Source organism: Podarcis gaigeae (assembly GCF_964106915.1).
Source record: "Podarcis gaigeae genome assembly, chromosome: 2".
NCBI classification, from domain to species: Eukaryota; Metazoa; Chordata; class Lepidosauria; order Squamata; family Lacertidae; genus Podarcis; species Podarcis gaigeae.
Genome location: NC_139679.1, coordinates 118,086,419 through 118,111,919, shown reverse-complemented (window position 1 = coordinate 118,111,919; position 25,501 = coordinate 118,086,419). Strand labels below are relative to the sequence as shown.

Here is a 25,501-nt window from a genome sequence, read left to right as displayed (position 1 = left end):
CCGCAAGACGAATGCCTCACAAGACGAAAAACCCGCTAGACGAAAGGGTTTTCCGTTTTTCAAGGCGCTTCGCAAGACGAATTTCCCTATGGGCTTGAGTTTTTTCGCTCCCCCCCCTTTTTCTAAGCCGCTAATAGGGTTGCTTCGCAAGACGAAAAAACTGCAAGACGAAGAGACTCGCGGAACAAATTATTTTCATCTTGCGAGGCAACACTGTATGTGCATATATACACACCGGAAAACTGGAAAAGAAATATACACACCTGAAAACTGGAAGAGAGGTAAGGTGGGGAAATACCCTGCAGTTAATACTGTGGGAAATCCTACAGAGCTGATTGCTATTTTTCCACTCTTTTCTTCTATCACATTGTCTAAGTTGGGGCTGGTAGAGTTGGACTCTCTTCATTCCCTCACAGAGAAATTTTACGGGGCTCACATGGCACCAGAAGCAAAAATAAAAATTGGTATGCAGAGCAACATACAGATTTAGTTTCTACACCCCTCTGTGCTCCATCTCAACAAGAGAGACACATTAATCATAGAGTTTAAGGCCATATTAAAAGGTAAAGGGACCCCTGACCATTAGGCCCAGTCGTGGCCGACTCTGGGGTTGCAGCACTCATCTCGCTTTATTGGCTGAGGGAGCTGGTTTACAACTTCCGGGTCATGTGGCCAGCATGACTAAGCCACTTCTGGCGAACCAGAACAGCGCACGGAAACTCCGTTTACCTTCCCGCTGGAGCGGTACCTATTTATCTACTTGCACTTTAGCAGTTCGAAAGCACATCAAATTGGCAGGAGCAGGGACCGAGCAACGGGAGCTCACCTCGTCGCAGGAATTCGAACCGCCGACCTTCTGATCAGCAAGCCCAAGAGGCTCTGTGGTTTAGACCACAGTGCCACCTGCGTTCCAAGGCCATATTACATCCAGGCAAAGAAACAAAACACCATTCAAGGTCACAGAGCCTGGGGACACTGCTTGTGGGGTGGGTGGTCGGGGAAAGTTCAGAGGGCCGAAGAGAAGGGTCTGGAGGGCCGCTTTTTACTCCCAGAGCCAGAGGTTTAAAAGGCAGGTGGCATGTATAAACTCGTAGAAATCTCTGGCTCAAGCACAGACTGGGCAAGGCAGAACCAAACATGGAAGCCAGAAGATGCAATGCACTCATTTGATTCTAAAGAGTTTTATTCAGAGCTATATCCTTCGGAAAATGCAAGCGAAGACAAGGGTTTTTATATAGTGCTGACATGGATTAAAAGCCAGATGGGAACTTCAACGACCAGAAGGATTGAGAGAGAGGGAGGAGATGATCTTGGGAGAGAATTCAATAATTCTGAAGCAGTTGCAAGATAAACAAGCCCTGAAAAGGGATTGAGTTTCCGCACAGAACTCGCGAGAAGGTTAAAGATACTCTGCTGTAAAAAAAAAAGCTCTTTCTTTTTTTAAAAAAAAAATCAGGTTCAGCAAACTGGCTAGCTTCCAGAATCCTGCATGGGAAAGAAAACAAAAGAGCATCACAACGATTTGCTAAGAGAGAGAGAGAATATATACAAATACATCTTCCTAATATCAGGGCATGAAAATATTTGCAAGGATCCTTTCCACAAGTAATAAAATGCCTGTTCCTAAAACAGATTAATGTAGATTAATGTCCACAGCTATGTGAATGCCATTTTTATTTAAAAAACCAAAATAAAACACAGATTTATGCATTTAGGAAATCTAATTTCTGTCCCAGTCAAAGCTTTTGAGTCTTGTATAAATTATCATGTAACATGGTCTTAACTTGCATAACTTATTCTGTATTTTATATACGGTATATAACTATGTTTTGGCCACCTCCATACCATGCATATAAAGCAACATGATATTTTAAATAGCCATGGCTTCACCCCAAAGTATTCTGGGAGCTGTAGTTTGTTAAGGGTGCAGAAGTTTGTTAGGAGACTCCTCAGAGGACTATTATTTGACAATCCCTATTCACAGGGAAATCTGGGAACTGTAGCTCTGTAAGGGGAATAGGGATCTAACAACCCTTAGCCAACTATAACTCCCAAAATCATTTGTGCCATTGGAGACACAAGCCAGGGACTGCACTGTTGACCTGAGTGCACGATCTATATACCCGCAGGTCCCACTTACTGAACACACTGCATTCCCTGGAAATCATTCGTTAAGCGAGTGTTTGCATAACAAATCCATGTTTTCCATTGATTCCTATGGGAATATTTCTAACTGGGGATTTGTACAATCTCTGTGGTTCCTTCCCGATAATGACTGCAGCCAACCAGCAAAAAAGAGACAATAGGAAAAACAAATTTGTCCGATCTCCCCTGCTCCTTGATTTTTCTAATCTCCCTCCTTCTCTGCATGCTTTCTGCCCAAAAATGGCTGCCGTTGACCAGCAAAGCATAAGGAAGAAAAGAAGTGGGCAAAATCTGGATATTCAGATATCTGAATCTGCTGGTTTGGGCATAATATTTATGCTTGGATAAGTGAATTTTCCAAGAGTGAGTGGGTGGATAGCGGGACCTACCTGTACCTATACTTCTTTAACAAAATTTCACAGTACTGCCTGATTGCGTTGATTATAAATACAAAGGAAAAAGTGTAATATATGAACATATAATTACTATACGAAAGGGAATACCGTATTTTTCACTCTATAGGATGCACCACTGGACCATAGGACGCACCAGACCATAGGAGGGGGAGAACAGGGGGGGGGAATTCTCCCCCCCTCTGCTCAGCGCCCCTTCAGCAAAGCGGCAGGAGAAACGGAGCCCCTTCCATTTCTCCTCCTGCTTCGCTGAAGGGGCGCTGCGCAGCTCTGCCTCTCTGCTGAAGCCAGGAGAGTCTTGCTCTCCTAGCTTCAGCGAAAGGAACCTGAAGCCTGCGGAGCGCAGAGGGAACTTGCGCTGCGCTCCGAAGGATTCAGGGGGCTATCCCTGAAGCCTGGAGAGCAAGACCAACCCCTCTCACTCTCCAGGCTTCAGTGAAAGCAATGCGAAGCCTCCGGAGCACGAAGGGAGCGCTCCCTCTGCGCTTCGGAGGCTTCGCGTTGCTATCGCTGAAGCCAAGGAGCCTGCATTCACTCCATAGGACGCACACACATTTCCCCTTAATTTTTGGAGGGGAAAAAGTGTGTCCTATAGAGCAAAAAATACAGCAAGTTGTTTATTATGCTATCAATTCTATGAAGTTGCATTCAGAGCAGACCCATGGAAATGAATGGAGTTATGTTAGTCATGTCCATTGTTTTCTATCAGTCTACTCTGAGTAAGCAGGAGACAACCCTCTGACGTTCAATGATGCTATTTGTTTTTACAGCTTTGCCGTTCTTTCCATCTCATTCCTGTTATTTCTAACAGCATATTCTTTCTGAATACAGTGGTACCTCAGTTTTTGAACATAATCCATTCTGGAAGACTGTTCGGCTGCCGAAACTTTCGACAACTGAGGAGGCGCAAAGGGTGGTCTGCAGTTTCAATGGAGAAAATTGGAAAAAATGCAGTGGAAGGCGGGTTTGAAAACTGAAGCATTTACTTCCGGGTTTTGGCATTCGAAAACCGAAACGTTTGGCTTCTGAGACACTTGAAAACTGAAGTACCACTGTACGTCGAAACAAATCAGAATGTTTGGGAGGCAAAGGTGCATTAGAAAAGGAGACCCTACTTCTATACATTTATTCTGCTTAAATAGTATGCTAATAAACATCTCTCCAGAGATTATTAATAAAGTCAATTGGACAAGGGTGACCAGCAGGTTCTTAAGGGAGAAGGTGGTTTTTAAGATATCTGAGGGATTTCAAGGTAATAAAGCAGCATTTTTTAATGGGGTCTGGGAATTGTTACTATTTACTGTGCTTCTATCCCATTCTCCTGGTGGGATATAGCAGCTTCTCCACTCTTCCTCACCCTTTTTTTATCCTTGCAACATGGAGGATAAACTGAGGAGGAACTGGCCTATCGTCATACAGGAAACTCCGTGGATGGACCAGGGATTCGATCCTTTGTCTCCCTGGTCCTCACACAAAACTCCAGGCTCCACAACACGCTGGCTGTTGCTTGTCTTACCCAAGTGCAGCTTCCCGACATTTCCTGCTCTATACAGCGGTGGTCAAAATAATGGCATTGCAATCCAAGCTCATCTGGAACAATCAAAGAGTGTTATGACTAAGACAGACGTCATCTACACAGCCCAGCCAAGGAAAGGCAGCTTTGGCATATCCAAATTTAGGTGTGATTTAAGTTTAAGGCTCTCATCTGCATTACCACTTTAAAAAGTAAAGGACACCTGGATGGCTAAGTCCAGTCAAAGGCGACTATGGGGTTGTGGCGCTCATCTCACTTTCAGGCCGAGGGAGCCGGCGTTTGTCCACAGACAGCTTTCTGGGTCATGTGGCCAGCATGACTAAACTGCTTCTGGTGCAACAGTAAACTATGAGTTAAGCCAGAAATGCTGTTTACCTATTTATCTACTTGTGCTGGCTTGCTTTCGAACTGCTAGGTTGGCAAGAGCTGGGACAGAGAAATGTGAGCTCACCCTGTCATGGGGATTCGAACCGCCAACCTTCTGATTGGCAAGCCAAAGAGGCTCAGTGGTTAAGACCACAGTGCCACCCGCGTCCACCACTTTAAGCAGTCATAAAGGGTAAAGGTAAAGGGACCCCTGACCAATAGGTCCAGTTGTGGACGACTCTGGGGTTGCGGCGCTCATCTCGCTTTACTGGCCGAGGGAGCCGGCGTACAGCTTCCGGGTCATGTGGCCAGAATGACTAAGTCGCTTCTGGCGAACCAGCACAGTGCACGGAAACGTCGTTTACCTTCCTGCCAGACCGGTACCTATTTATCTACTTGCACTTTGACGTCCTTTCGAACTGCTAGGTGGGCAGGAGCTGGGACCGAGCAACGGGCGCTCCCCCCGTCGCGGGGATTCGAACCGCCGACCTTCTGATTGGCAAGCCCTAGGCTCTGTGGTTTAACCCACAGCGCCACCCGCATCCCTTTTAAGCAGTCATGGCTTCCCTCAAAGGATCCTGAGAACTGTAGTCTGTTATGGGTGCTGAGGAGACCCTCTGTTCCTCTCCCAGAACTCCATTTCCCAGGGTGGCTAAACAATCAGTCCTTCTTCCTAGTGAATTCTGGGAATTGTCACTCCATATTAGAATTTTCCCCAAGCCCCCTTCTTGCTGATCCAGCTTTGTGCCCCTCCGAGCGTCTCCTTGAACTCTGTTAACAGCTCCAGGGAGGTGAGGGAGTGAGCATAAAACTCAATGGCTGAGCAAAGGTAACATTTCATTGGCTGCCCCCCTCTGGACCCACCCACCACTGTCATGTGACCCCAGGGGATTCCCCAGATAGGAATGAAAAAGGTCATTCCCCGATTCCTGTCATAGAGGAAATAATGATGCGTTGTCATTAAAAGCTTCTCTCGGCAAAGCAAAACGAGAGCTCTTCCTTACCACGGCGGTGCTGATTTCCTCCACGGTGAGCTCCGTAGATTCGGCAATGAAGCCTGAAATGTACAAAAAATAAACTGCTACAGCGTTTTTATTCACGGGGAGTGGGGAAACCACGAAAGGGGCAGGTGCGGGAACAAGGAGGAGGATGTAGACATGTCACGTTCTGAGATTATGATGATTATTTATTGAACTTATATACCGCCCTATACCCAGAGGTCTCAGGGCGGTTTGCAGAGATCGACATAAGGTAAAGGTACCCCTGCCCGTACGGGCCAGTCTTGCCAGACTCTGGGGTTGTGCGCCCATCTCACTCAAGAGGCCAGGGGCCAGCGCTGTCCGGAGACACTTCCGGGTCACGTGGCCAGCGTGATAAAGCTGCATCTGGCGAGCCAGAGCCGCACACGGAAACGCCGTTTACCTTCCCGCTGGTAAGTGGTCCCTATTTATCTACTTGCACCCGGAGGTGCTTTCGAACTGCTAGGTTGGCAGGCGCTGGGACCGAGCAGCAGGAGCGCACCCCGCCGCAGGGATTCGAACCGCCGACCTTTCAATCGGCAAGTCCTAGGCGCTGAGGCTTTAACCCACAGCGCCACCTGCGTCCCAGAGATCGACATAAAAACCACAATATACTGTATAATCAAAATAAAAACAACTCAGTAACACCCCCCCCCCCAAGAGCCACATTTTAAAAGGGCATATAGGATGGTTAAAGAGGAGGCTGAGCTATGGGCTGTTCCTTGGCATGCTGCCAGAGATCCTGACAAGACAGAAGTACTGTTTTGGGGAGAAAGGGGGCAGGCAGGTGGGGGGCACTCCCTGGTCTTGAATGGGGTAACTGTGCCCCTGAAGGACCAGGTGCGCAGCCTGGGAGTCATTTTGGACTCACAGCCGTCCATGGAGGCGCAGGTCAATTCTGTGTCCAGGGCAGCTGTCTACCAGCTCCATCTGGTACGCAGGATGAGACCCTCTACCCATGGACCGTCTCACCAGAGTGAGGATCCTGGGAACTGGATCATGCTCTAGTTATCTCCCCCTTGGACTACTGCAATGTGCTCTATGTGGGGCTACCTTTGAAGGTCACCCAGAAACTGCAACTAATCCAGAATGCGGGCAGCTAGACTGGTGACTGGGAGTGGCTGCCGGAACCACATAACACCAGTCCTGAGAGATCTGCATTGGCTCCCAGTACGTTTCTGAGCACAAATCAAAGTGTTGGTGCTGACCTTTAAAGCCTTAAACAGCCTCGGCCCAGTATACCTGAAGGAGCATCTCAACCCCAACATTCAGCCTGAGTGTCCAGCTCTGAGGTCCAGTTCCAAGGGCCTCACTGCGAGAAGTGAGGTTAGAGGGAACCAGGCAGAGGGCCTTCTCGGTGGTGGCGCCTGCCCTGTGGAACGCCCTCCCAGCAGATGTCAAGGAAATGAACAATATCTGACTTTTAGAAGACATCTGAAGACAGCCCTGTTTAGGGAAGTTTTTAATGTTTGATGGTGTTTTTAATATTCTGTGGCTGGGGAAACCCAGAGTGGCTGGGGAAACCCAGCCAGACGGGCGAGGTATAAATAATAAATTTATTATTATTATGACTACTACTTTTAATCCAGGGATTCCTGGGGTCGAACCTGGAAAGGAGGTGCTCCCCCCAGGGCAATGACCTGCCTTTACAGAAGCAAATCATCCCACTCCATCTCACCTATGTGCATCTGTTCATGTTCGGCAAGCTGGGATCTCCGGCTAAAGCTTTCTGTGCATTCTGAGCACTGATACGGCTTCTTTCCTGTGTGAGCCGCCTTGTGTGTGATCAGGGACTTTTTCCAGCTGAAGCTCTTCCCGCACTCGGAGCACTTGTAGGGCTTCTCTCCCGTGTGGGTCCTCTTGTGTACGAGGAGGGCAACTTTCTGGTTGAAGCTCTTCCCGCAGTCGAAGCAGGTGTACGGCTTCTCTCCCGTGTGGATGATCTCGTGGCGCGCCAGGTGGTCCTTCTTGTGGAAACACTTCCCACACGCGGCGCAGGCGTACGGCTTCTCCCCCGTGTGGATCCGCATGTGGTTGATCAGGCCGACTTTCCAGTTGAAGCCCTTCCCGCACTCGGAGCACTGGTAGGGCTTCTCTCCCGTGTGGGTCCTCTGGTGCGTCATGAGGCGGTCTTTCTTATAGAAGCTTTTCCCGCACTCGGCGCACTCGTACGGCTTCTCCCCCGTGTGAGTCCGCATGTGCGCGGTGAAGTTGGCTTTCACGCTGTAGCTCTTCCCGCACTCGGAGCACTCGTGGGGCTTCTCCCCCGTGTGGGTCCTCTGGTGTGCGAGGAGAGAGGATTTCACGTGGAAGCATTTCCCGCACTCGGGGCATTCGTACGGCTTCTCCCCCGTGTGGATTCTCTTGTGCTGAATGAGGATCCATTTGCCGCTGAAACTTTTCCCGCACTCGGAGCAGACATATGGCTTCTCCCCAGTGTGGGTTCTCATGTGTACGTTAAGAGCAGACGACCAGCTGAAGCTTTTGCCACAGATGGTACAATCATGTACGTTCTGCTCCCCTGTATGTTTCCTCATGTGCATGATCAGGGACCGTTTCCAATGGAAACTTTGGCCACAGTCAGAGCATATGTGCGATCGCTCCCCGGTGTGGGTTTTCTCATGTCTTAAAAGGTAAGAGGAGCACGAGAATCCTTTCCCACAGTGTGAACACTGATACGGTCTCTCTCCGGTGTGAGTCCGCTTATGCACATCAAGGTACGATTTCAGGATGAAGGATTTCCCGCAATCGGAACATCCATACGGTTTCTCTCCCGTGTGGGTTCTCCGGTGTGTAATAAGGCCCGAAATCTGCTTGAAACTTTTGTCGCACTCGGAGCACTCGTACGGCTTCTCTCCCGTGTGAGTCCTCTTATGCGTGACAAGGGTTGCGCCGTGGTTGAAGCTCTTCCCGCATACGGAGCACATGTATGGCTTCTCTCCAGTGTGGATTCTCCGGTGTGTGATAAGGTAATCTTTGCGGCCAAAGCTCTTCCCACACTCGGGGCATTCGTAGGATTTCAAGACGGGTCCCACCGAATGGGACTTCTTGTGTCTCCGGAACGATGCTGCGTAGCGGAAGCACTTTCCGCACTCGGAGCACTGGTACGGCTTCTCCGCCGTGTGGCTCTGCTTGTGTATGTTGAGGGTCCCTTTCTCGCGGAAGCTCTTCCCGCAGTCGGAGCACTGGTACGGCTTCTCTTCGGAATGGGTCCTCATGTGCACGTTGAGGGCAGATTTCACAGTGAAGTTCTTCCCACAGTCGGAGCATTCGTAGGGTTTCTCCCCCGTGTGGATTCTCCTGTGCACGGCAAGGTGCGGCTTCCGATTGAAGCTCTTCCCACAGTCCGGGCACTTGTACAGCTTCTCTCCCGTGTGGATTCTCTCGTGCAGAATAAGGGACCCTCTGCGATAGAAGCTCTTCCCGCAGTCGGAGCACGTATATGGCCTCTCCCCCGTGTGGATCCTCTTGTGCTGGACAACGTACGCTTGTTCCCGAAAGCTCTTCCCGCAGTCTGAGCACTGATATGGTTTCTCTTCTGTGTGGCTTGTCTCGTGGCTGAGAAGCTCGGGGCGGGAAGAGAAACCCTGGCCACACTGGGAACAACTGTACGGCTTCTCTCCAGCGTGACCCCTCTGGTGTATAACCAGCTGAGACCGCTTATGGAAACTTTCCTCGCAGGAGAGGCATTTATACGGATTCTCTTTCGCTGGTACCTCCTTCAGATGCTCTGTGTGCTGCAGGATTCCAGGTGTCCCTTCAATCTTAAGATCCTGGGGAGATTTCCCGCTGACTGTCCCCAAAGTTTCTTCTCCTCCTCGCTCGGCTGTTTCCAGCTGACTCTCCTGTTCATTCCCTGGCACTTGACCACTGCCTGCTAGAACAAAATGAGAAGGAGAGAGAAGAGTGTCACAAATGGGTCCTGCAATAAAACATTACAGTGTGGAGTGTTCCTCTGGTCGGCCAGCCATACCCCCTCCTATGAGACTCCATTCCGTTGCCTCTCCCATCTGATTTTCTGGGTCCCCCGGTCCCCAACCCCAACCCCAATCCTCATTGGGCTTTTTGGAAGCGTGGATTCTACCTTAGGGATTTTTTGTATTTCTGAAAGCCTTGAGGTTTCACCCAGCCCACTGATAGCTTCTCCTTGTGTGTGTGTATGTACGTGCGTGTAATGTGTTGTTCTGCTTGGATAATGCAACATAAAAACCATGAAAATAGCCTGCTAGCTCAGACCGAAGACTCATCTGGCCCATCAGGCTGTTCTCACACGGCGGCTGGTCTTTGGGAAACCCCCAAGAAACTTAAGAGAATCTGCACCTTTTTTTTTTTAGAATCTCCCTCCCTCTCCTGTACACGAGAGGAAATTGTTTTTTGAAGCCCATCTTAAAAGAGACATTCTTCCTTCTGGCACAAGGGGAAACGCTTCTAACACACATACAGTGGTGTCTCACAAGACGAAAAGAATCCGTTCTGCGAGTCTCTTCGTCTAGCGGTTTTTTCGTCTTGCGAAGCAAGCCCATTAGCGGATTAGCGGATTAGCGCTATTAGCGGCTTATCGGCTTATCAGATAAGCGGATAAGCGGCTTAGAAAAAGGGGGGAAAGGGAAAAACCCCGCAGGAACTCGCAAGACATTTTCGTCTTGCGAAGCAAGCCAATAGGAAATTCGTTTTGCGAAGCGCCTCCAAAACGGAAAACTCTTTCGTCTAGCGAGTTTTCCGTCTTGCGAGGCATTTGTCTTGCGGGGCACCACTGTATATGCTTCAGCTAAAAAGGATGCATTTGACTTCAAAGTCAAATTGCTTCTACTCACAAACAAATTTAAAGTCAAATATGATACTAGCAACAGTATGTTTATGCCACTTGTCTTAAATATTTAGATGCCGCCCTAGAGTGAAATTGTGTTCCAGAGCAGTTTACACAATTAAAATGTGGGGAGTGCAATAAAAATCACGTAAATTGAAAAGCAAAGCAAAGCAAAATCAGTGGATGAAACAGTTGGCAAGCCAGGATGGTGTGGCAGTATGCGAAGAGCAGGGTTCAAATCCCTACTCAGACATAAAGCTCATTGGGTGACCTTGGGTCAGTCACTGCCTCTCAGCCTTACCTACCTCAAAGGGTTGTTGTGGGGATCAAACGAGGAGGGGGAGAACCACATACGCCTCAGGGGAAAAGGTGCTTAAGGGGGCTGAATACAGGCTTTGTCCCAAATGTGTGATGTTTTTATTATGTTTTAAGATATGCTGTAAGCTGCCCAGAGTGGCTGGGGGAAACCAGCCAGATGAGTGGGGTATAATAATAAATAATAATAATAATAATAGTAATAGTACAGTGGTGCCCCGCAAGACGAATGCCTCGCAAGATGAAAAACCTGCTAGACAAAAGGGTTTTCCGTTTTTGAGTTGCTTCGCAAGACGAATTTCCCTATGGGCTTGCTTCGCAAGATGAAAACGTCTTGCGAGTCTTGCGATTTTTTTCGCTTTCCCCCCCTTTTTCAAAGCCGCTAAGCCGCTAATAGCCTTTTAGCCGCGAAGCCGCTAAGCCTTTAATAGCCGCTAAGCCGCTAATAGCGCTAAGCCGCTAATAGGGTTGCTTCGCAAGACGAAAAAACCGCTAGACGAAGAGACTCGCGGAACGGATTACCTTGGTTGTCAAACTTAATCTGTTCCGGGAGTCCATTCGACTCCCGAAACACTTTGAAAACCAAGGCGTTGGATGTTTGGCTTCCAAAAAACGTTCGCAAACCAGAACACTCGCTTCCAGGTTTGTGGCGTTTGGGAGCCGATTTATTCAGGAGCCAAGGCATTCAAGTTCTAAGGTACCAATGTAATAATAATAGTAATAATAATAATACATCATCATCATTATTACTATTATTATTGATGTATCACAACCCTAAAAGAACAACTGCTAAAGTGAATAGCTACTCAATTATAAACAACCACATAGGCCTATTGAGACACCTGAAAGTCAAAGGCAAGTATTCTTTTGATATATTGCAGTTATTTTCATTGCTATATTTCTGTAACTCATCTAAGACCATTTGATGACAAGCAGGGTATAAATACAAATTAAAATTGTATTTTTATTGTTCCAAAGAGATGGGTAGATTTATATAAAGCTATGGTTTTCCCAGTAGTGATGCACAGAATTAAGAGCTGGACCATAAAGAAAGCTGATCGCCAAAGAATTGATGCTTTTGAATTATGGTGCTGGAGGAGACTCTTGAGAGTCCCATGGACTGCAAGAAGATCAAACCTCTCCATTCTGAAGGAAATCAGCCTTGAGTGCTCACTGGAAGGGCAGATCCTGAAGCTGAGGCTCCAATACTTGGGCCACCTCATGAGAAGAGAGGACTCCCTGGAAAAGACCCTGATGTTGGGAAAGATGGAGGGCACAAGGAGAAGGGGACGACAGAGGACGAGATGGTTGGACAGTGTTCTTGAAGCTGCCAGCATGAGTTTGACCAAACTGCGAGAGGCAGTGCAAGACAGGAGTGCCTGGCGTGCTCTGGTCCAGGGGGTCACAAAGAGTCGGACACGACTAAACAACAACATGGCCCTCCAGATGTTGCTGAATTTTCCGCTCCCATCATCCCTGACCAGTGGCCATCAGGTTAGAAGTGAGGAAATCAAATGGAATGTACCACGTCAGACGACAGGGGGAGGAAGGCCACTTCTGAGCGCTCCACTTCCAGAAAGGGGAAGGGGAGAGGGGGAAAAGACCACATAAATGAAGTGGCAGGTGTTAAAAAACAAGAGGGGTTGGGGTGCAGAACTCAAAGGCGACCAGATGATAATAAAAAAAGCTGTGAGCCCAGGTGCTCTAAGGCACTTGTTCTGTGGCTCATCCAAGCCTGTTGGACTGTGTGTTTGTGTGTCTGTCCTGGAGGTTCTGAGTTCCGAAACAGAAGGAAGCTGCGTCTGTGAGAAGATGAAGCCCATCTGTCAGAAAGCCACTGCTTACAGCCTCTTCTTCTTCAACCACCTCTTCTTTGTCCTGGGGGCCATGCTGATGGGCTCTGGACTATGGCTCTTGTTTGACAAGAGAAACTTCATCACCATCCTGCAGATCTCGACGTCCACTATGCACATCGTGCCTTACACCCTGATTGGCGTCGGGGCCGTCACCATGGTGATGGGGTTCCTGGGTTGCGTGGGGGCCTTCAGCGGGAGCCGCTGTTTCTTGGGGCTGTACTTCCTCGGCCTGCTCCTGCTCCTGGCAGCCCAGGCCATCACCTTCTTGCTCATCTACCACCGTGCGAAGGCCATGAAGGAAAAAACGCCCACCTTTGTCCTCCACCTCATCCGGTACTACGACCTGAGGCACGAAACCAACAAGTCCGCCATGCTGGCCTGGGACTATTTCCAAACCAAGATGTCTTGCTGCGGATGGATCGGGCCGGAAAACTGGAAGCTGAACCTCTTCCTCCAGGACAGAAATTACACACGCTACCCTTGCTCCTGCGGCGTCAACGCCACCAGCTCGGAGGCAGCGAAAGGCTTCTGCCCTCTGGCTGCTCCGTCCGCCGCCTTTGACAGCTGGCCGGTGAGGAAGACGGGCTGCGTGGTCTCCGCCCGTAAATGGTTTCAAGAGAACAACGAAGTCATCACGGGGGTCTGCGCAGCCGTCTCTCTGACCGAGGTGTTGGGAATGGTGCTGTCCGTTTGCCTCTGCAAGAGCAAAGCACTCTGAGGAGAATTCACCAGAAGTGGCCAAGGGGCAATGGCCACTTTTGATGCCGACACAGACTCGGGCAAATCTCTTCCATATTTTATTTTTAGTCCACTTCTGGGCCTGTCTTGGCAAGTCTCTGAATGCGCCTCCTCTGCAGCTCTCTGTTACCATAGCTATGTGTAAATAAACCTTGTGTCTTACCCAATTTGGGGTAATTTGGGGGACTTTTGGCCACTGGGAGTGCTATCTCTCTCCCTTTCACTGTCAAACAAGAGAACCCTTACTCTAATTCGCCTCCCTTGCCTTCGCTTCCTCAGATCTACTGAACCTGTTTGCGGCAAATGTTTGCAATATTTCACTACTTCGGTAAAAAAAAGATTAAAAAAGTAAAATACTTATTTTTGCTTAGCGCTCAGTCTTTTGGACACCAATCAGACGAATGCTAGGAACAGCATTTTACATCATTGTGATTTACCCTGGGACCTCAGGATGAAGAGCGGGGTAGCAAAAATAACTAAGTGAGTAGAAATAAGAGACTACCTGCCAGTTTCTTCTTCCCCTTCTCAGGTCCCTCAGATCCCTGTCGCCTCTTTGTTCTTCCCAGACCCCTGGAGTTCTCCTCCATCTCTGTGCTCTCGCTTCCTTCGCGCGATGCCCCACACAGCTCCCCTTCATTGTCGCTCTGCCACCCATCGCTCACCGGCACAACTATAAGGATGAGAGAGGAGGGCGGAAATGGAGCCTGAAAACTGCTGTGGAGAAATGGGGGTACAAGGGATACAGCCAAATACACACCATTTCCGATTAACGTTGAAGTTGCTTTGTGATTGTAAGAGGCTCTAGAATGGGTATCTGCTCAGAAAATCAACACTTTGGGTGGCTCCCAATAGAATATTAAAAAACACAATAAAACATCAAACACTACTAAGAATGAAAATGAACCTAATTATATTTAAAATAATACTAATAAATAAGCAATTGTCTGACCTGATTTAATCTGATATAGTTAGATTAAATCAAATAAACAAGGAATATTCCGTGTTATGTTGGAGGGAATGCCAGGAAACAGGGAATTCTGTTCACATGTGGTGGGGGTGTAAATAAGTACAATTTTTCTGCCAAAGGGTGCTTAAGGAGATAACAGAAATCACTGGGTTAAAGCCGACCAAAAGCCCAGAGGTAGCATCATTATCAATTTACGATGGGGTGGAAGGTTCGCAGGCCATAAAGGACTTGCTCACAAATTTATTGACAGCTGCACAAATTATGATAGCTAGGAAGTGGAAGGGGCAAGCGGAATATACAATGGAAGAATGGTATAAAGAGGTGTGGGATATAGCTATTAACGATAAATTAACATGTGCCATTAAGGTAAGACGGGGAATATGCCAGGAGAAATGATTTTGAAGAGATATGGAGGGTGTTTGTAGAATTTGTATTGTTAAAACGGAAAGGAGCCAAACCACCGCAGGAGGTGCTGAAATTTTGGGAGGTTGGATGGTTCCAATAGAATGGTCTTGGGGGTGGGGGGCACATTTTTATTCTCATTTATTTATGATTATGACTTTGTCAAAATAAAATAACGGGAGCGGGGGAATAAAAATAAATAAATAAGCAAAGGTCAAATAAATCACGCTCAGCGCACTTCTGAGAATTCCTCTCTTGGTTACTCCCTGCTTTCCTTCCATGATGTAAAATATGAGTGCTGGTCTTACATTCTTAATCCCTTCGAAACCCTGGCAGGCTCAGGCCTAGAGACAAGACCCAGATCTAAGCGCGCTACCTTTACTCAGGGCAGTATGACAAACAGTGGCTCCAGATCCGTTCTCGAGAGAGATTGCTTCTATTAAACAAACGCCATATTTAATGAGTACCCACTTTCAGTAGCCTCAGTCATGGAGGAAACTTCCTCCTGAGACACTACTTCTTCAGATGCAGGGACTTCGGCTTGAATGATCTCTGCCTGGTTGTTGTCGCTCGCAGGCTCATCTTCTGGAGGATCAAGACAGACAGAGACGGGGGAAATGAATTCTAAGGAAGAAGGGAAAAACTCTCTCTCAAGAAATCACCTAAGAAACCAATGGGCAAAGGGTGCCATATATGGTTTGCTTCAGGGCTTTTTATTTTTCAGCCGGAACTTTCCGGAACTCAGTTCCAGCACCTCTCAGGTGGCCGCCATTGCCGTTACAGCAGAACCTTGGTTTTCGAACGTAATCCGTTCCGGATGACTGTTTGACTTCTGAAATGTTCAAAAACTGAGGATCAATGGGCAGTCGGCAAAATCAAATGAAAAAAATAGAAAAACATGCAGCGGAAGCCATTTGACTTCTGAGGCGCGTTCGAAAACAGAAGCTATTACTTCTGGATTTTCGGTGTTCAGGTTCCGAATCGTTTGGGCTTCCGAGATGCGCAAAAACCGAGGTTCAAGAGAACAAAGGAGGTGTTCAAGGTGTTCTAGAAAAATAGCACTGGTTGCCTTCCATAGGTGGCTACGGTGTCCTAAAAATACCTCCATTTTAGATTCTGTCTGCACTGTTTTAGTTAGGAGTCCACTGGCACATCTAGTTTAGAAGTGTCCACACTGACTGGCAGCAGCTGCCCAGAATTACAGACTGGGGTCTCTCCCAGCCGTACCTGGAGACACCATTGGGGAGGTTGAACCTGGGTTTTTCTGCATGCCACTGCGCTATGGTCTCTCCCTTTATAGATAAAGTAACAGCCCAGTCCTCCTACTTCTAAACAAAAAGAGATTCTTTTTTTGTGACAGGCTGGGGATAAGAATTGCCCCTCACACAGGACTAGAGTCTTGTGACAGCAGCCCTCAGTATATCAGGCAGGCAATGGAAGAGGGGAAGAGGAGGCGAGAGAAAAGACATGTCATAGGAACAAGAGGGAGGAACCTTTGGCCCTGCAGAACTACAACTCCCATCAGCCTTTGCAAGCAATGTCAATGTATGGCGGGAGTCCAGCAACAGCTGGAGGGCTAGATTTCCCCCTTCACCCACCACAAGGGAAGCACAAAGAATTGTTACCCAGCAAAGCATAACTTCCATCTCCCTTCCTGGTGGGCCTCCTGACCCGCAGCGAACGCCGCACCTCCGAGGGAGCCTTCTCAGACTTCGGGAGATTGGCCGCCATCTCGGCCAGCGGCCTCCGCACCTAAAAACAGGAAAAGGTACTGAGGGGCAAGCTGCTTGCTAGCCTTACCCTCCATGAATTTGCCTAATCCTCTTTGAAAGCCATCACTGCCTCCAGTGGGAGGGAGTTCCACAGGGTAACTATGCTGTGTGCAAGAGGACTTTATCCACAAGCTACCAACATTCAGCTCTGTGGGATGCCTGTGGGTTCTAATATCACGAGAAAGAAAAATGTTTCTTTCTCCGCTCCATGCATAATTTCACAGCATGAAGACAGACAAAAGGAGAGGCGTCTTCACACAGCGCAGTTAGCTATACGTTGCAGGATTCCCAAAAAAAGACCAGCGGTAGCAGAGCGGTCAGAAATCCAATACATTCAGGATTGGCACTGTCCATAAGAAATCCAGTTGCAGCAGACCACTTAAACTTAAAATAACTTATAATATGACTAAAACCTTAACACTATCTATATACCAAACACCACACCAGGAGGAAAAGAGATAGAAAGAGAAAGCGTGAGACCCAGGCTCCTTCTGGCCTTATTATTATAGTCAGCATGACCTTGACAGAAAGAGATAACAGGACCGATTTAAGCCAGCTGTACTCAGCTTCTCTGAAGGAATAACCCAAACAGGGCACACCAGTACACATATCACCCACACAAGAGCTTCCCTGTTGCAGCTCTGCCTGAGTCTAGGCTCAACACCCAGCTTCTTTCCCTTAGAGATGGCCACTCTCATTGGAACTCTATGATATCAGCTTGTGCAACCAGTCTCAGTGGCCTGGATCCGCCATAGGGGAAATGAACTCACCTCTTCCCCTTGCCCTCTCTTCAGGAAATCCTCGGCAAGGATCACGGCACTATCACAGTTTGCTGGTTGCTCTTCCTTGACGTAGTCCTGCATCTCCCGGGGCAGGATGGCCAGGAACTGCTCCAGGATGACCAGCTCCAGAATCTGCAGTTTGGTGTGCTTCCCGGGCTTCAGCCATTGGTGGCAAAGGTCCCAGAGCCGGTCGCAAAGCTCTCGGGGCCCTTGGACCTCCTCGTAGTGGAACTGGCGGAAACGTTGGCGATGGGCGTCCGAGTTGTCGACGGGCTCCTCTGAGATGTTCTGCCATGTCCTCTCCCTGCATTCCCTCCAAGGCCTGGGCTGGAGGAAGCGAGGGCCTTTTCTTGCCGTGGGGTCAGTCAGGCCGTGCTCCCGCACAGATGCCAAGCGGAGATCCCGGGCTAACAGTTTTTTAAGGACAAGAGGTGAATACCAGGATGGGGGCATTTGATGGTCAATTCACTTGGCTCAATAGCAAACTATAAATTATGCTGCTCAATAATAAAATATTTTTATTTATGCAGGATGTAATCCATTGGCGCTGTGGGTTAAATCACAGAGCCTAGGACTTGCCAATCAGAAGATTGGTAGTTCGAATCCCCAAGACGGGGTGAGCTCCCGTTGCTCGGTCCCAGCTCCTGTCCACCTAGCAGTTCGAAAGCACATCAAAGTGCAAGTAGATAAATAGGTACTGCTCCGGCAGGAAGGTTAACGGCGTTTCTGTGCACTGATCTGGTTCGCCAGAAGAGGCTCAGTCATGCTGGCCACATGACCCGGAAGCTGTACGCCAGCTCCCTCGGCCAATAAAGCAAGATGAGTGCCGCAATTCCAGAGTCGTTCACGACTGGACCTAATGGTCAGGGGTCCCTTTACCTTTACTAATCCATTGGAGCAGTCAAATACAACATTCATTGTTTTCCTAGAGTGAACACATGCGGGGGGGCGGGGTGTTACTCCAGCCAGCATAACTTCCTGTTCCACTGGTCTGCAGCATTCTCCCCCTGCATGTGAACAGGGAGATGGGCGTGACCCTGGCTGACCCCATAAAAGAGCCGAGTCACGCAGCCATCGTCCTCTTGCTGCCAACCTGCTCTCCTGCAGCCATTTTCTTCTCTTGATGTATTTTGCTGTCTGCTGGCTCTCGGCCAGCAGCACATGGGCTCAATCCCCATATGGGATAAACTCACACTTTGTTATGTAACTACTAGCTAAAGCCTGCCTTCAGGGATCATACTGTGAACTGAATGCGAGTAAACTTCTTGTTACTGTTAAGGACAGAAGAAGAAGTGTTTGGATTTGATATCCGGCTTTATCACTACCCGAAGGAGTCTCAAAGCGGCCAACATTCTCCTTTCCCTTCCTCCCCCACAACAAACACTCTGTGAGGTGAGTGGGGCTGAGAGACTTCAGAGAAGTGTGACTGGCCCAAGGTCACCCAGCAGCTGCATGTGGAGGAGCAGGGAAGCGAACCCGGTTCTCCAGATTAGGAATCTACCGCTCTTAACCACTACATTACACTGGCTCTCTTGTGTCTTTATTCTTTAAAGAGGTATAAAAGGGGACACCAGGATTAATCCATTTGGGCAAGCCAGATTGGATTGCTTAACTAAAGGGATTGAAACGAATCTGCAAATTTGCTTCCTGCTGAATTGAGGGGAATCTGCTCTGCTACATGACTCACTAGCGTGAGTGATAATATTTAATCACTGTATCCTCTCCTATTATCCTTAACATTGCCACAATTTATCTGCAGGTCTCAGGGTGGTTCACAAAATAAAACCACAAGATAAAACCACAAAATACATAATCCAATAACACACACACCCCAAACACATTTTAAAAGGGCGCCAGCCAAAGGCCTGGCTAAAGAGGAACATTTTTGCCAGGTGCCTAAAGATATATAATAAAGGCACCAGCCGAACCTCCCGAGAGAGAGCATTCCACAAACTCATACGCTCGGTCTCTTTTTACAGAAAGCTGTATTCCAGCAGCGCCTTTTGTGAAGTTTAGTAGCTGACCTACCTGGACTGGCTGGGAGAGAGTAGGAGTGCTCCAGCCCCACAACATCGCTCCCAGGGGAAGGCACTTCTGCATCGCTCTCCTTGGTTTTCAGCTGACGGCTTGGTGGAGGATCACGGCGGACGTGGGGCCGCCTCTTTTTACCGCCCTGTGTGAAAATGAAACTTTGAACAGTGGCCTACCATTGGCCTATGGTATAATAATAATAATAATAATAATAATAATAATAATAATAATAATAAATTTATACCCTGTCCATCTGGCTGGGTTTCCCCAGCCACACTGGGCAGCTCCCAACATAATATTAAAAACAAGATAAAACATCAAATATTTAAAACTTCCCTAAACAGGACTGCCTTCAGGTGTCTTCTAAAAGTCAAATAGTTGTTTATTTCCTTGACATCTGATGGGAGAGCATTCCATAGGGCGGGCGCCATTACCTAAAAGGTCTTCTTTACCTAAAAGGCCTGGTTCCATTACCTAAAAGGCCTGGTTCCCTGTAACCTCACATCTCGCAGGGAGGGAACCACCAGAAGGCCCTCGGAGCTGGACCTCAGGCTGAACGATGGGGGTGGAGACGCTCCTTCAGGTATACAGGACTGAGGCCCTTTAGCGCTTTAAAGGTCAGCACCAACACTTTGAATTGTGCTCGGAAATGTACTGGGAGCCAATGTAGGTCTTTCAAGACCGGTGTTATGTGGTCTCGGCGGCCGCTCCCAGTCACCAGTCCAGCTGCCGCATTCTGGATTAATTGTCGTTTCCGGGTCACCTTTAAAGGTAGCCCCATGTAGAGCACATTGCAGTAGTCCAAGCGGGAGGTAACCAAGCGGGAGGTAACTAGAGCATGCACGCAGTCACACTCCCTAATTGTGATTCCAGCAAGTGGTATTCAGAGGCATCCCACCTCCAGCTATGGAAGTCAGTTAGTCTACACGCTGGGTCTAAGGTGCTCCCACGAGATCTCACAAGAGCATCCCAGGGCATCTGGAGTCAGAGCGCAGAGAGCACTTTGCTCCCCAAGGAAGACAAAGAGGCAAATATTCTTCTCTCTAAGGGGGAAAGGGTTCCTGTGTGGTGAGGCTGCTCTTGCCAGCGACTCCAGGTGCAACAAAAAGCAAAATATGCTATTTTGAGAGGCTCTGAGTTCCTTGGGGCAGTGAGGCCCTTTCAGCAAGCCAGCTACAGGGAAACTGGTATACTTGCGAAGGGACGGCTCCAAGGGTTCGAGTACACAAATTTCTGCATACACGTAGAACACTCTGAGCCAGACCCTCGTGTAGGGCACAATCATACTGTATAGCAAAGGCGTCCGTCCACGAGATTGATGGGAGGACGGTGAGATTTACCTTCTTCAGCCGCTCGGGTATGTTAAACATTGTCGGAATCGCTTCAGGCTTTAAGTACCGCCTCCCGGAAGCTACGTTTTCAAGGTAGTCCGTCTCGCAAAAATGTTCCGAGCAGATCACATGGTGCCGCGTGGGAGTGAAGTTCTTGCGGCGGATGTTCCAAACCCACTTTTTCAACAGATCTTTTTTCCCCAGAGGAAACCTATGACAAGTAGGTGATATACAGTCATACCTCGGGTTACAGCCGCTTCAGGTTGTGTATTTTCGGGTTACGGACCGCCGAAACCCGGAAGTACCAGAACGGGTTACTTCTGGGTTTCAGCGGTCGCGCATGCGCAGAAGCGCTAAATCGAGCTTTGCGCATGCGCAGAAACGCTGAATCGCAACCCGTGTGTGCACAGACGCGGGTTGCGAACACTGTGGGTTGCGAACGCGCATCCCGCAAGGATCACGTTCGCAACCCGAGCATCCACTGTGTGTATGTATGTACAGACACACATATATGCACACACACACCCCGTATTTTTTGCACCATAACACTCTCTTTTTTCTTCCTACAAAGTTTGGGGAAATGTCTGTGCGTGTTATGGAGGAAATGCCTACGGGTGGCATGCCTACGGATTTTCCTCCTCTAAAAACTATGTGCGTGTTATGGTCGGGTGTGTGTTATAGAGCGAAAAATACGGGTGTGTGTGTATATACATATACCGTATTTTTTGCACCATAACACTCACTTCTTTCCTCCTAGAAAGTAAGGGGAAATGTCTGTGCGTGTTATGGAGGAAATGCATATATATATATATATATATATATATATATATATATATGCTTTCGTAGATTTTCACGGGTACAGGAATGCAGGTTTTGGTGTCCTCGGGTGTCTTCCCGTGTAAAAGTTGGGGTGTCTAGGCGACGTCGAAACGTCGCCTAGACACCCCAACTTTTACACGGGAAGACACCCGAGGACACCAAAACCTGCATATATATATATATATATATATGGCAATTAAATACTGCACTCATGTTCCATTTCATACAATGTGTTCACAGGCAGCAGAGGCACAAAGCACAAATGGATTAAAAGTCCCAAACTCCTCTCCTCACAGATACCCAGAAGCTGTGCTCATAACTATGAAACAAACACACACGGCTATAACTAGATAGAATCAGAGAGATGGAAGGGACCGCACGATCATATTCTAGACCAACTCCCTGCCATGCAGGAATACGCAACTGGCCCACATGGGGATTGAACCTGCAACCTTGGTGTTATTAGCACCACACTCTAACCAACTGAGCTATCCCGGCAAGTACTGCCTGACCTTTAGTCAGACCCTTGGTCCATATAGTTTAGCACATTCTCCCTCACAGAGCTATAATCACTAGAGGGGTTTGACAGCCAATCCCTCTCCCCAGGGAACTCTGGAAATTAATAGTTCTGTGAGGAGCATAGGGGGTTCTCCTAAGAACTCTCCGCACTCTTAACAAACTACAGCTCCCAGAATTCTTTGGGAGAAACCATGACTGTGTTGAAGGAGGTTTACTCTCGCCCAGGAAAAATGTAAGTGCTGATTGCTTGCAGCTGGTTTTAAGTCCAAGACTGCTGATTGCTTATACCTGGCCAATCTGTATCAGCAACTGGCAACTGGCCAGAATGTGATTGTCCTGCCTATATAAGAGGAACTAGACCAGCAAATTCTATCTGCTGCACAATATCTCTGCTGTATGATACCTACCTGCTCGCTGCTGCTGGGCTCTGGGTTGTGTTCTGTGCTTGGAGCTAAATATGAACCTGCAACCTGGATCTGTACTTTGCTGTGAGTTTTGCTGTGCAGTCCAGATGCCAATTCTCCATCTAAAGGAGTACCCCCCCCCCCAGTGCTCTAGCCAGAGACTCTGCAAACATGTGTAACTGTGTATGCTCAAGCCTGCCAGTAAATGAAGCCGCTGACTGAAATTTGCCGTCTATTTTCCCCTTTTGCTGGTGCAAAGTGAACTTGCTCAGGCCTCTCACATTTGGAGCTGTTTCCTGACTGTGGCCAAGTGCTCCAACAGACTGTTTAGAGTGGAATTATTATTATTATTATTATTATTATTATTATTATTATTATTATTATTATATTATTATTATTATTTCTACCACGCCCTCCCTGGCCAGAGCCGGTCTCAGGGTGGCTAACACCAGTAAAATTACAATAAAAACATATTGGGGGGGCAATTTAAAATACAGGTTAAAATGCAATTTAAAATGCAGCATCATTTTAATAATAGCCCATAGATCAAAACCATAAGGGGAGTGAAACATAAGGGTCAGACTGAGTCTAAACCAAAGGCCAGGCGGAACAGCTCTGTCTTGCAGGCCCTGCAGAAAGATGTCAAGTCCCATGTGACAGAGCGTTCCACCAAGTCGGGGCCAGTACTGAAAAGGCCCTGGCCCTAGTTGAGACCAATCTAACCACCTTGTGACTTGGGATCTCCAAAGTGTTGTCATTTGTGGACCTTAAGGTCCTCCGCAGGGCATACCAGAAGCGGTCCCATAGGTACGTGGGTCCTAGGTATGATATTGCTTTAAAGTTATAGTGCAGATGGGGCCACAGATGTTGATGGAGGGGGACAGAGGAGCAAGGAAGCAGGAACACTGGCTGGCTTCTAAGAAAAGATACCTCTCCGTGCAACGCCAGCATCAACGTGTTGATTACAGATTTAGTTTGGGGATGGAGAACTACCAGTTTGTGGGCTTAATCCAGCCCGCCAAGTCTCTGAAGGTGGTCCCCAGCACTCTTCTTATGCCCTGGCTCTCTCCTGAAGTGCAACTGATGAGCAGCAGAACATCACCAGGGCCGGTGGAGGGGTACCACAGAGTGGAGATGGCAGCTCAGCAATGGGGGGAAATGAGCTTGCAGTCAAAGCTGTATGCAGACAGTGCCATTTCAGACTGACTGCAGGTCGGGTGCTCACATAATTTCAATGCTCACATGATAGAACGTTTCCCGCTTTAGTTAATAACATACATGTATTTAAAGATTCCTTGCTTAGTACGTCAGGAGGAAGCCATAATTATAAACTATCCTCTTTGATAAAAATTGTTAGAAGGGCCTGCCAGATCAGACCAGATCAGACCACATCACTCACTGCACATCCTCCATTATTTGCTAGCTTTCGATATGCAGGGAATGTACCAAGTATGGAGAAAATTGAGTTCAAGCCTAAGGGCACCTTACCTGTGAAATGAGATATTGTTGCCCAGCAAAAATTTGTTGTTGCAGTTTATTGCACAACATGATTTCACCATGATGGCAGAGATGTAGCCGCTGGCCGAAAACTGTAAGGGATAACGGTAGAGAGTGGTTAACAGCATGGAGCACAGTATACAAGAGGAATCTGAAAGATTGTCACTTCTCTTACACACTTTCTCAGGGGTTAAGATCAGCGGGGAGGCGGGGGGGTCTTGGTAGTTTTGCCACCCTCATTCCTGGGGGAGGGAGGCAGCCCAAGAGAGGGCTTTCTCTGTAGCAGCCCCTACAGAGGGCTGCTCCCCACAGATGTGCCAGAAGGAATTCCCTCCCCACAGATGTGTGCCAGGTACATTTATTGTACAGCTTGCAGTACATGCAAAAGGCACCCAACTTTACTTTGGCGTGTGTTCACACACACACACACACAACCCCCCAGGGTCATCTAGTCTAACCTCCTGCAATGCAGGAATCTCTTTTTTATATCATATTTTTTATTAATTTTCCATTTCAATCCAATAATACCCTAATACCAAATTATAATACAATTACTAATACCAATTGTTCAAATACCAAATTATATAATTTAGGTGGCCTCCCGTGTGCTAGAATTGACGGTTTGATGATTTTCTTTATTTGTGAGTTCCAAAATCTTATTAATTTCAATTACATCCCAGTCAAAATAATAATCCCTTCTACAACAACTGCAATATTAATAACTTCTATTCGGGCTGACACATTAAATGATTTATAAAACTATAAATGAGGAACTCAATCTATATCCTTGTTCTTCCTGTTTGTGGCAATTATTATGTCCATGTTATTTTTTCCTGTCCTTGTAAAATGCTTTGTCTATCTTTTCCTGGTTGTTGTTGTTCTCCATCACGCCTGAGCTGATATCCCATTGTTCTTTCAGAGATTTCTCCATTGCTCTCTCCTTTTGCAACTTTAACAACAGCTGCAAAAAGTTGCAATGCAGGAATCTCAACCAAATCATACATGGCCATCTAACCTCCCTTCCACCACATTTATGAAAGATTTGAATGTATTACATTTCAAAGGCCTGTCTGATGGGGCTGTAACTCATCTAATTGGGAACCACTGAAAGACCATTCCTATGTGAAGTACTGTGGACCCCCTGTTTTTCAAAAGCCCAGCCACAGACCCCTAAATTTGAAAATGTTGACACTTCTATGGTCGTTTTTGTTATGTGAATGCTGCTCACAGACTCCTGGGTGAGTTATGCAGACCCCCTGGGGGTCCACGGACCAGTTCTAAATCATTAACAACAACAACAAAGCAATCCTGGCAACAACAATAAACGACTCTTGACATCCCAGTATGAACAGTACTGAGCTATAAGGGCCACAGCGCTTGCGTTCAAGGCACTTTCCTATGTCCCTAATTCCCAATCCAGTTCCCCCCGCCCCAATTCTATTTTATTAAGTTTCAACGTTTTTAACCCACACCGTCAAACCACAATTTCGCCTTTTCTCTTCTTTCTGACGCCTTCCCACCCTTTAACCCCTCGGAGTTGCTGTTTCTCCCCTTCTGCTCTCTTCTCCCTACCAAACCATAACCACCACATTATGGTTCCTAACCCAGTTAATATTTTTCTTCCTTCGTGTTTTTTTTGGGGGGGCGGGGAGGCGAAGGGCAGCGAAAACCAGAGGCGGATCACCACCTCTGCAGGCAGGAGATCCCAGGATCCCCCCGCAATGGCATCTGCAGGAAGGAATCCCTTCCGAAACGCCAGGCCAGCTGCCTAGAGCTGCTCCCCC

General features: G+C 47.8%; 2 protein-coding genes and 1 pseudogene across 3 annotated transcripts in view; 2 read left to right on the top strand and 1 right to left on the bottom strand.

The window, feature by feature from the left end:
• LOC310837236 (uncharacterized protein) overlaps positions 1-25,501 on the top strand; it is a 501,393-nt gene that overhangs the window by 108,691 nt on the left and 367,201 nt on the right. The window lies entirely within an intron of this gene.
• LOC310837204 (uncharacterized protein) lies at positions 1,166-23,915 on the bottom strand. The gene is made up of 12 exons (XM_083723290.1): positions 23,897-23,915; positions 23,709-23,809; positions 20,488-20,689; positions 19,145-19,289; positions 17,105-17,523; positions 16,188-16,314; positions 15,034-15,147; positions 13,696-13,863; positions 7,156-9,354; positions 5,463-5,515; positions 4,075-4,148; positions 1,166-1,485 (listed from the first exon to the last, which is right to left on the bottom strand). Exons 2-11 carry the CDS (start codon positions 23,777-23,779, stop codon positions 4,104-4,106), a joined length of 3,543 nt encoding a protein of 1,180 aa, XP_083579416.1. The 5' UTR covers positions 23,780-23,809; positions 23,897-23,915; the 3' UTR covers positions 1,166-1,485; positions 4,075-4,103.
• Positions 12,128-13,553, top strand: LOC310837888 (CD82 antigen pseudogene; annotated as a pseudogene). Its single transcript has one exon. The product of its transcript is annotated as a CD82 antigen pseudogene (transcript).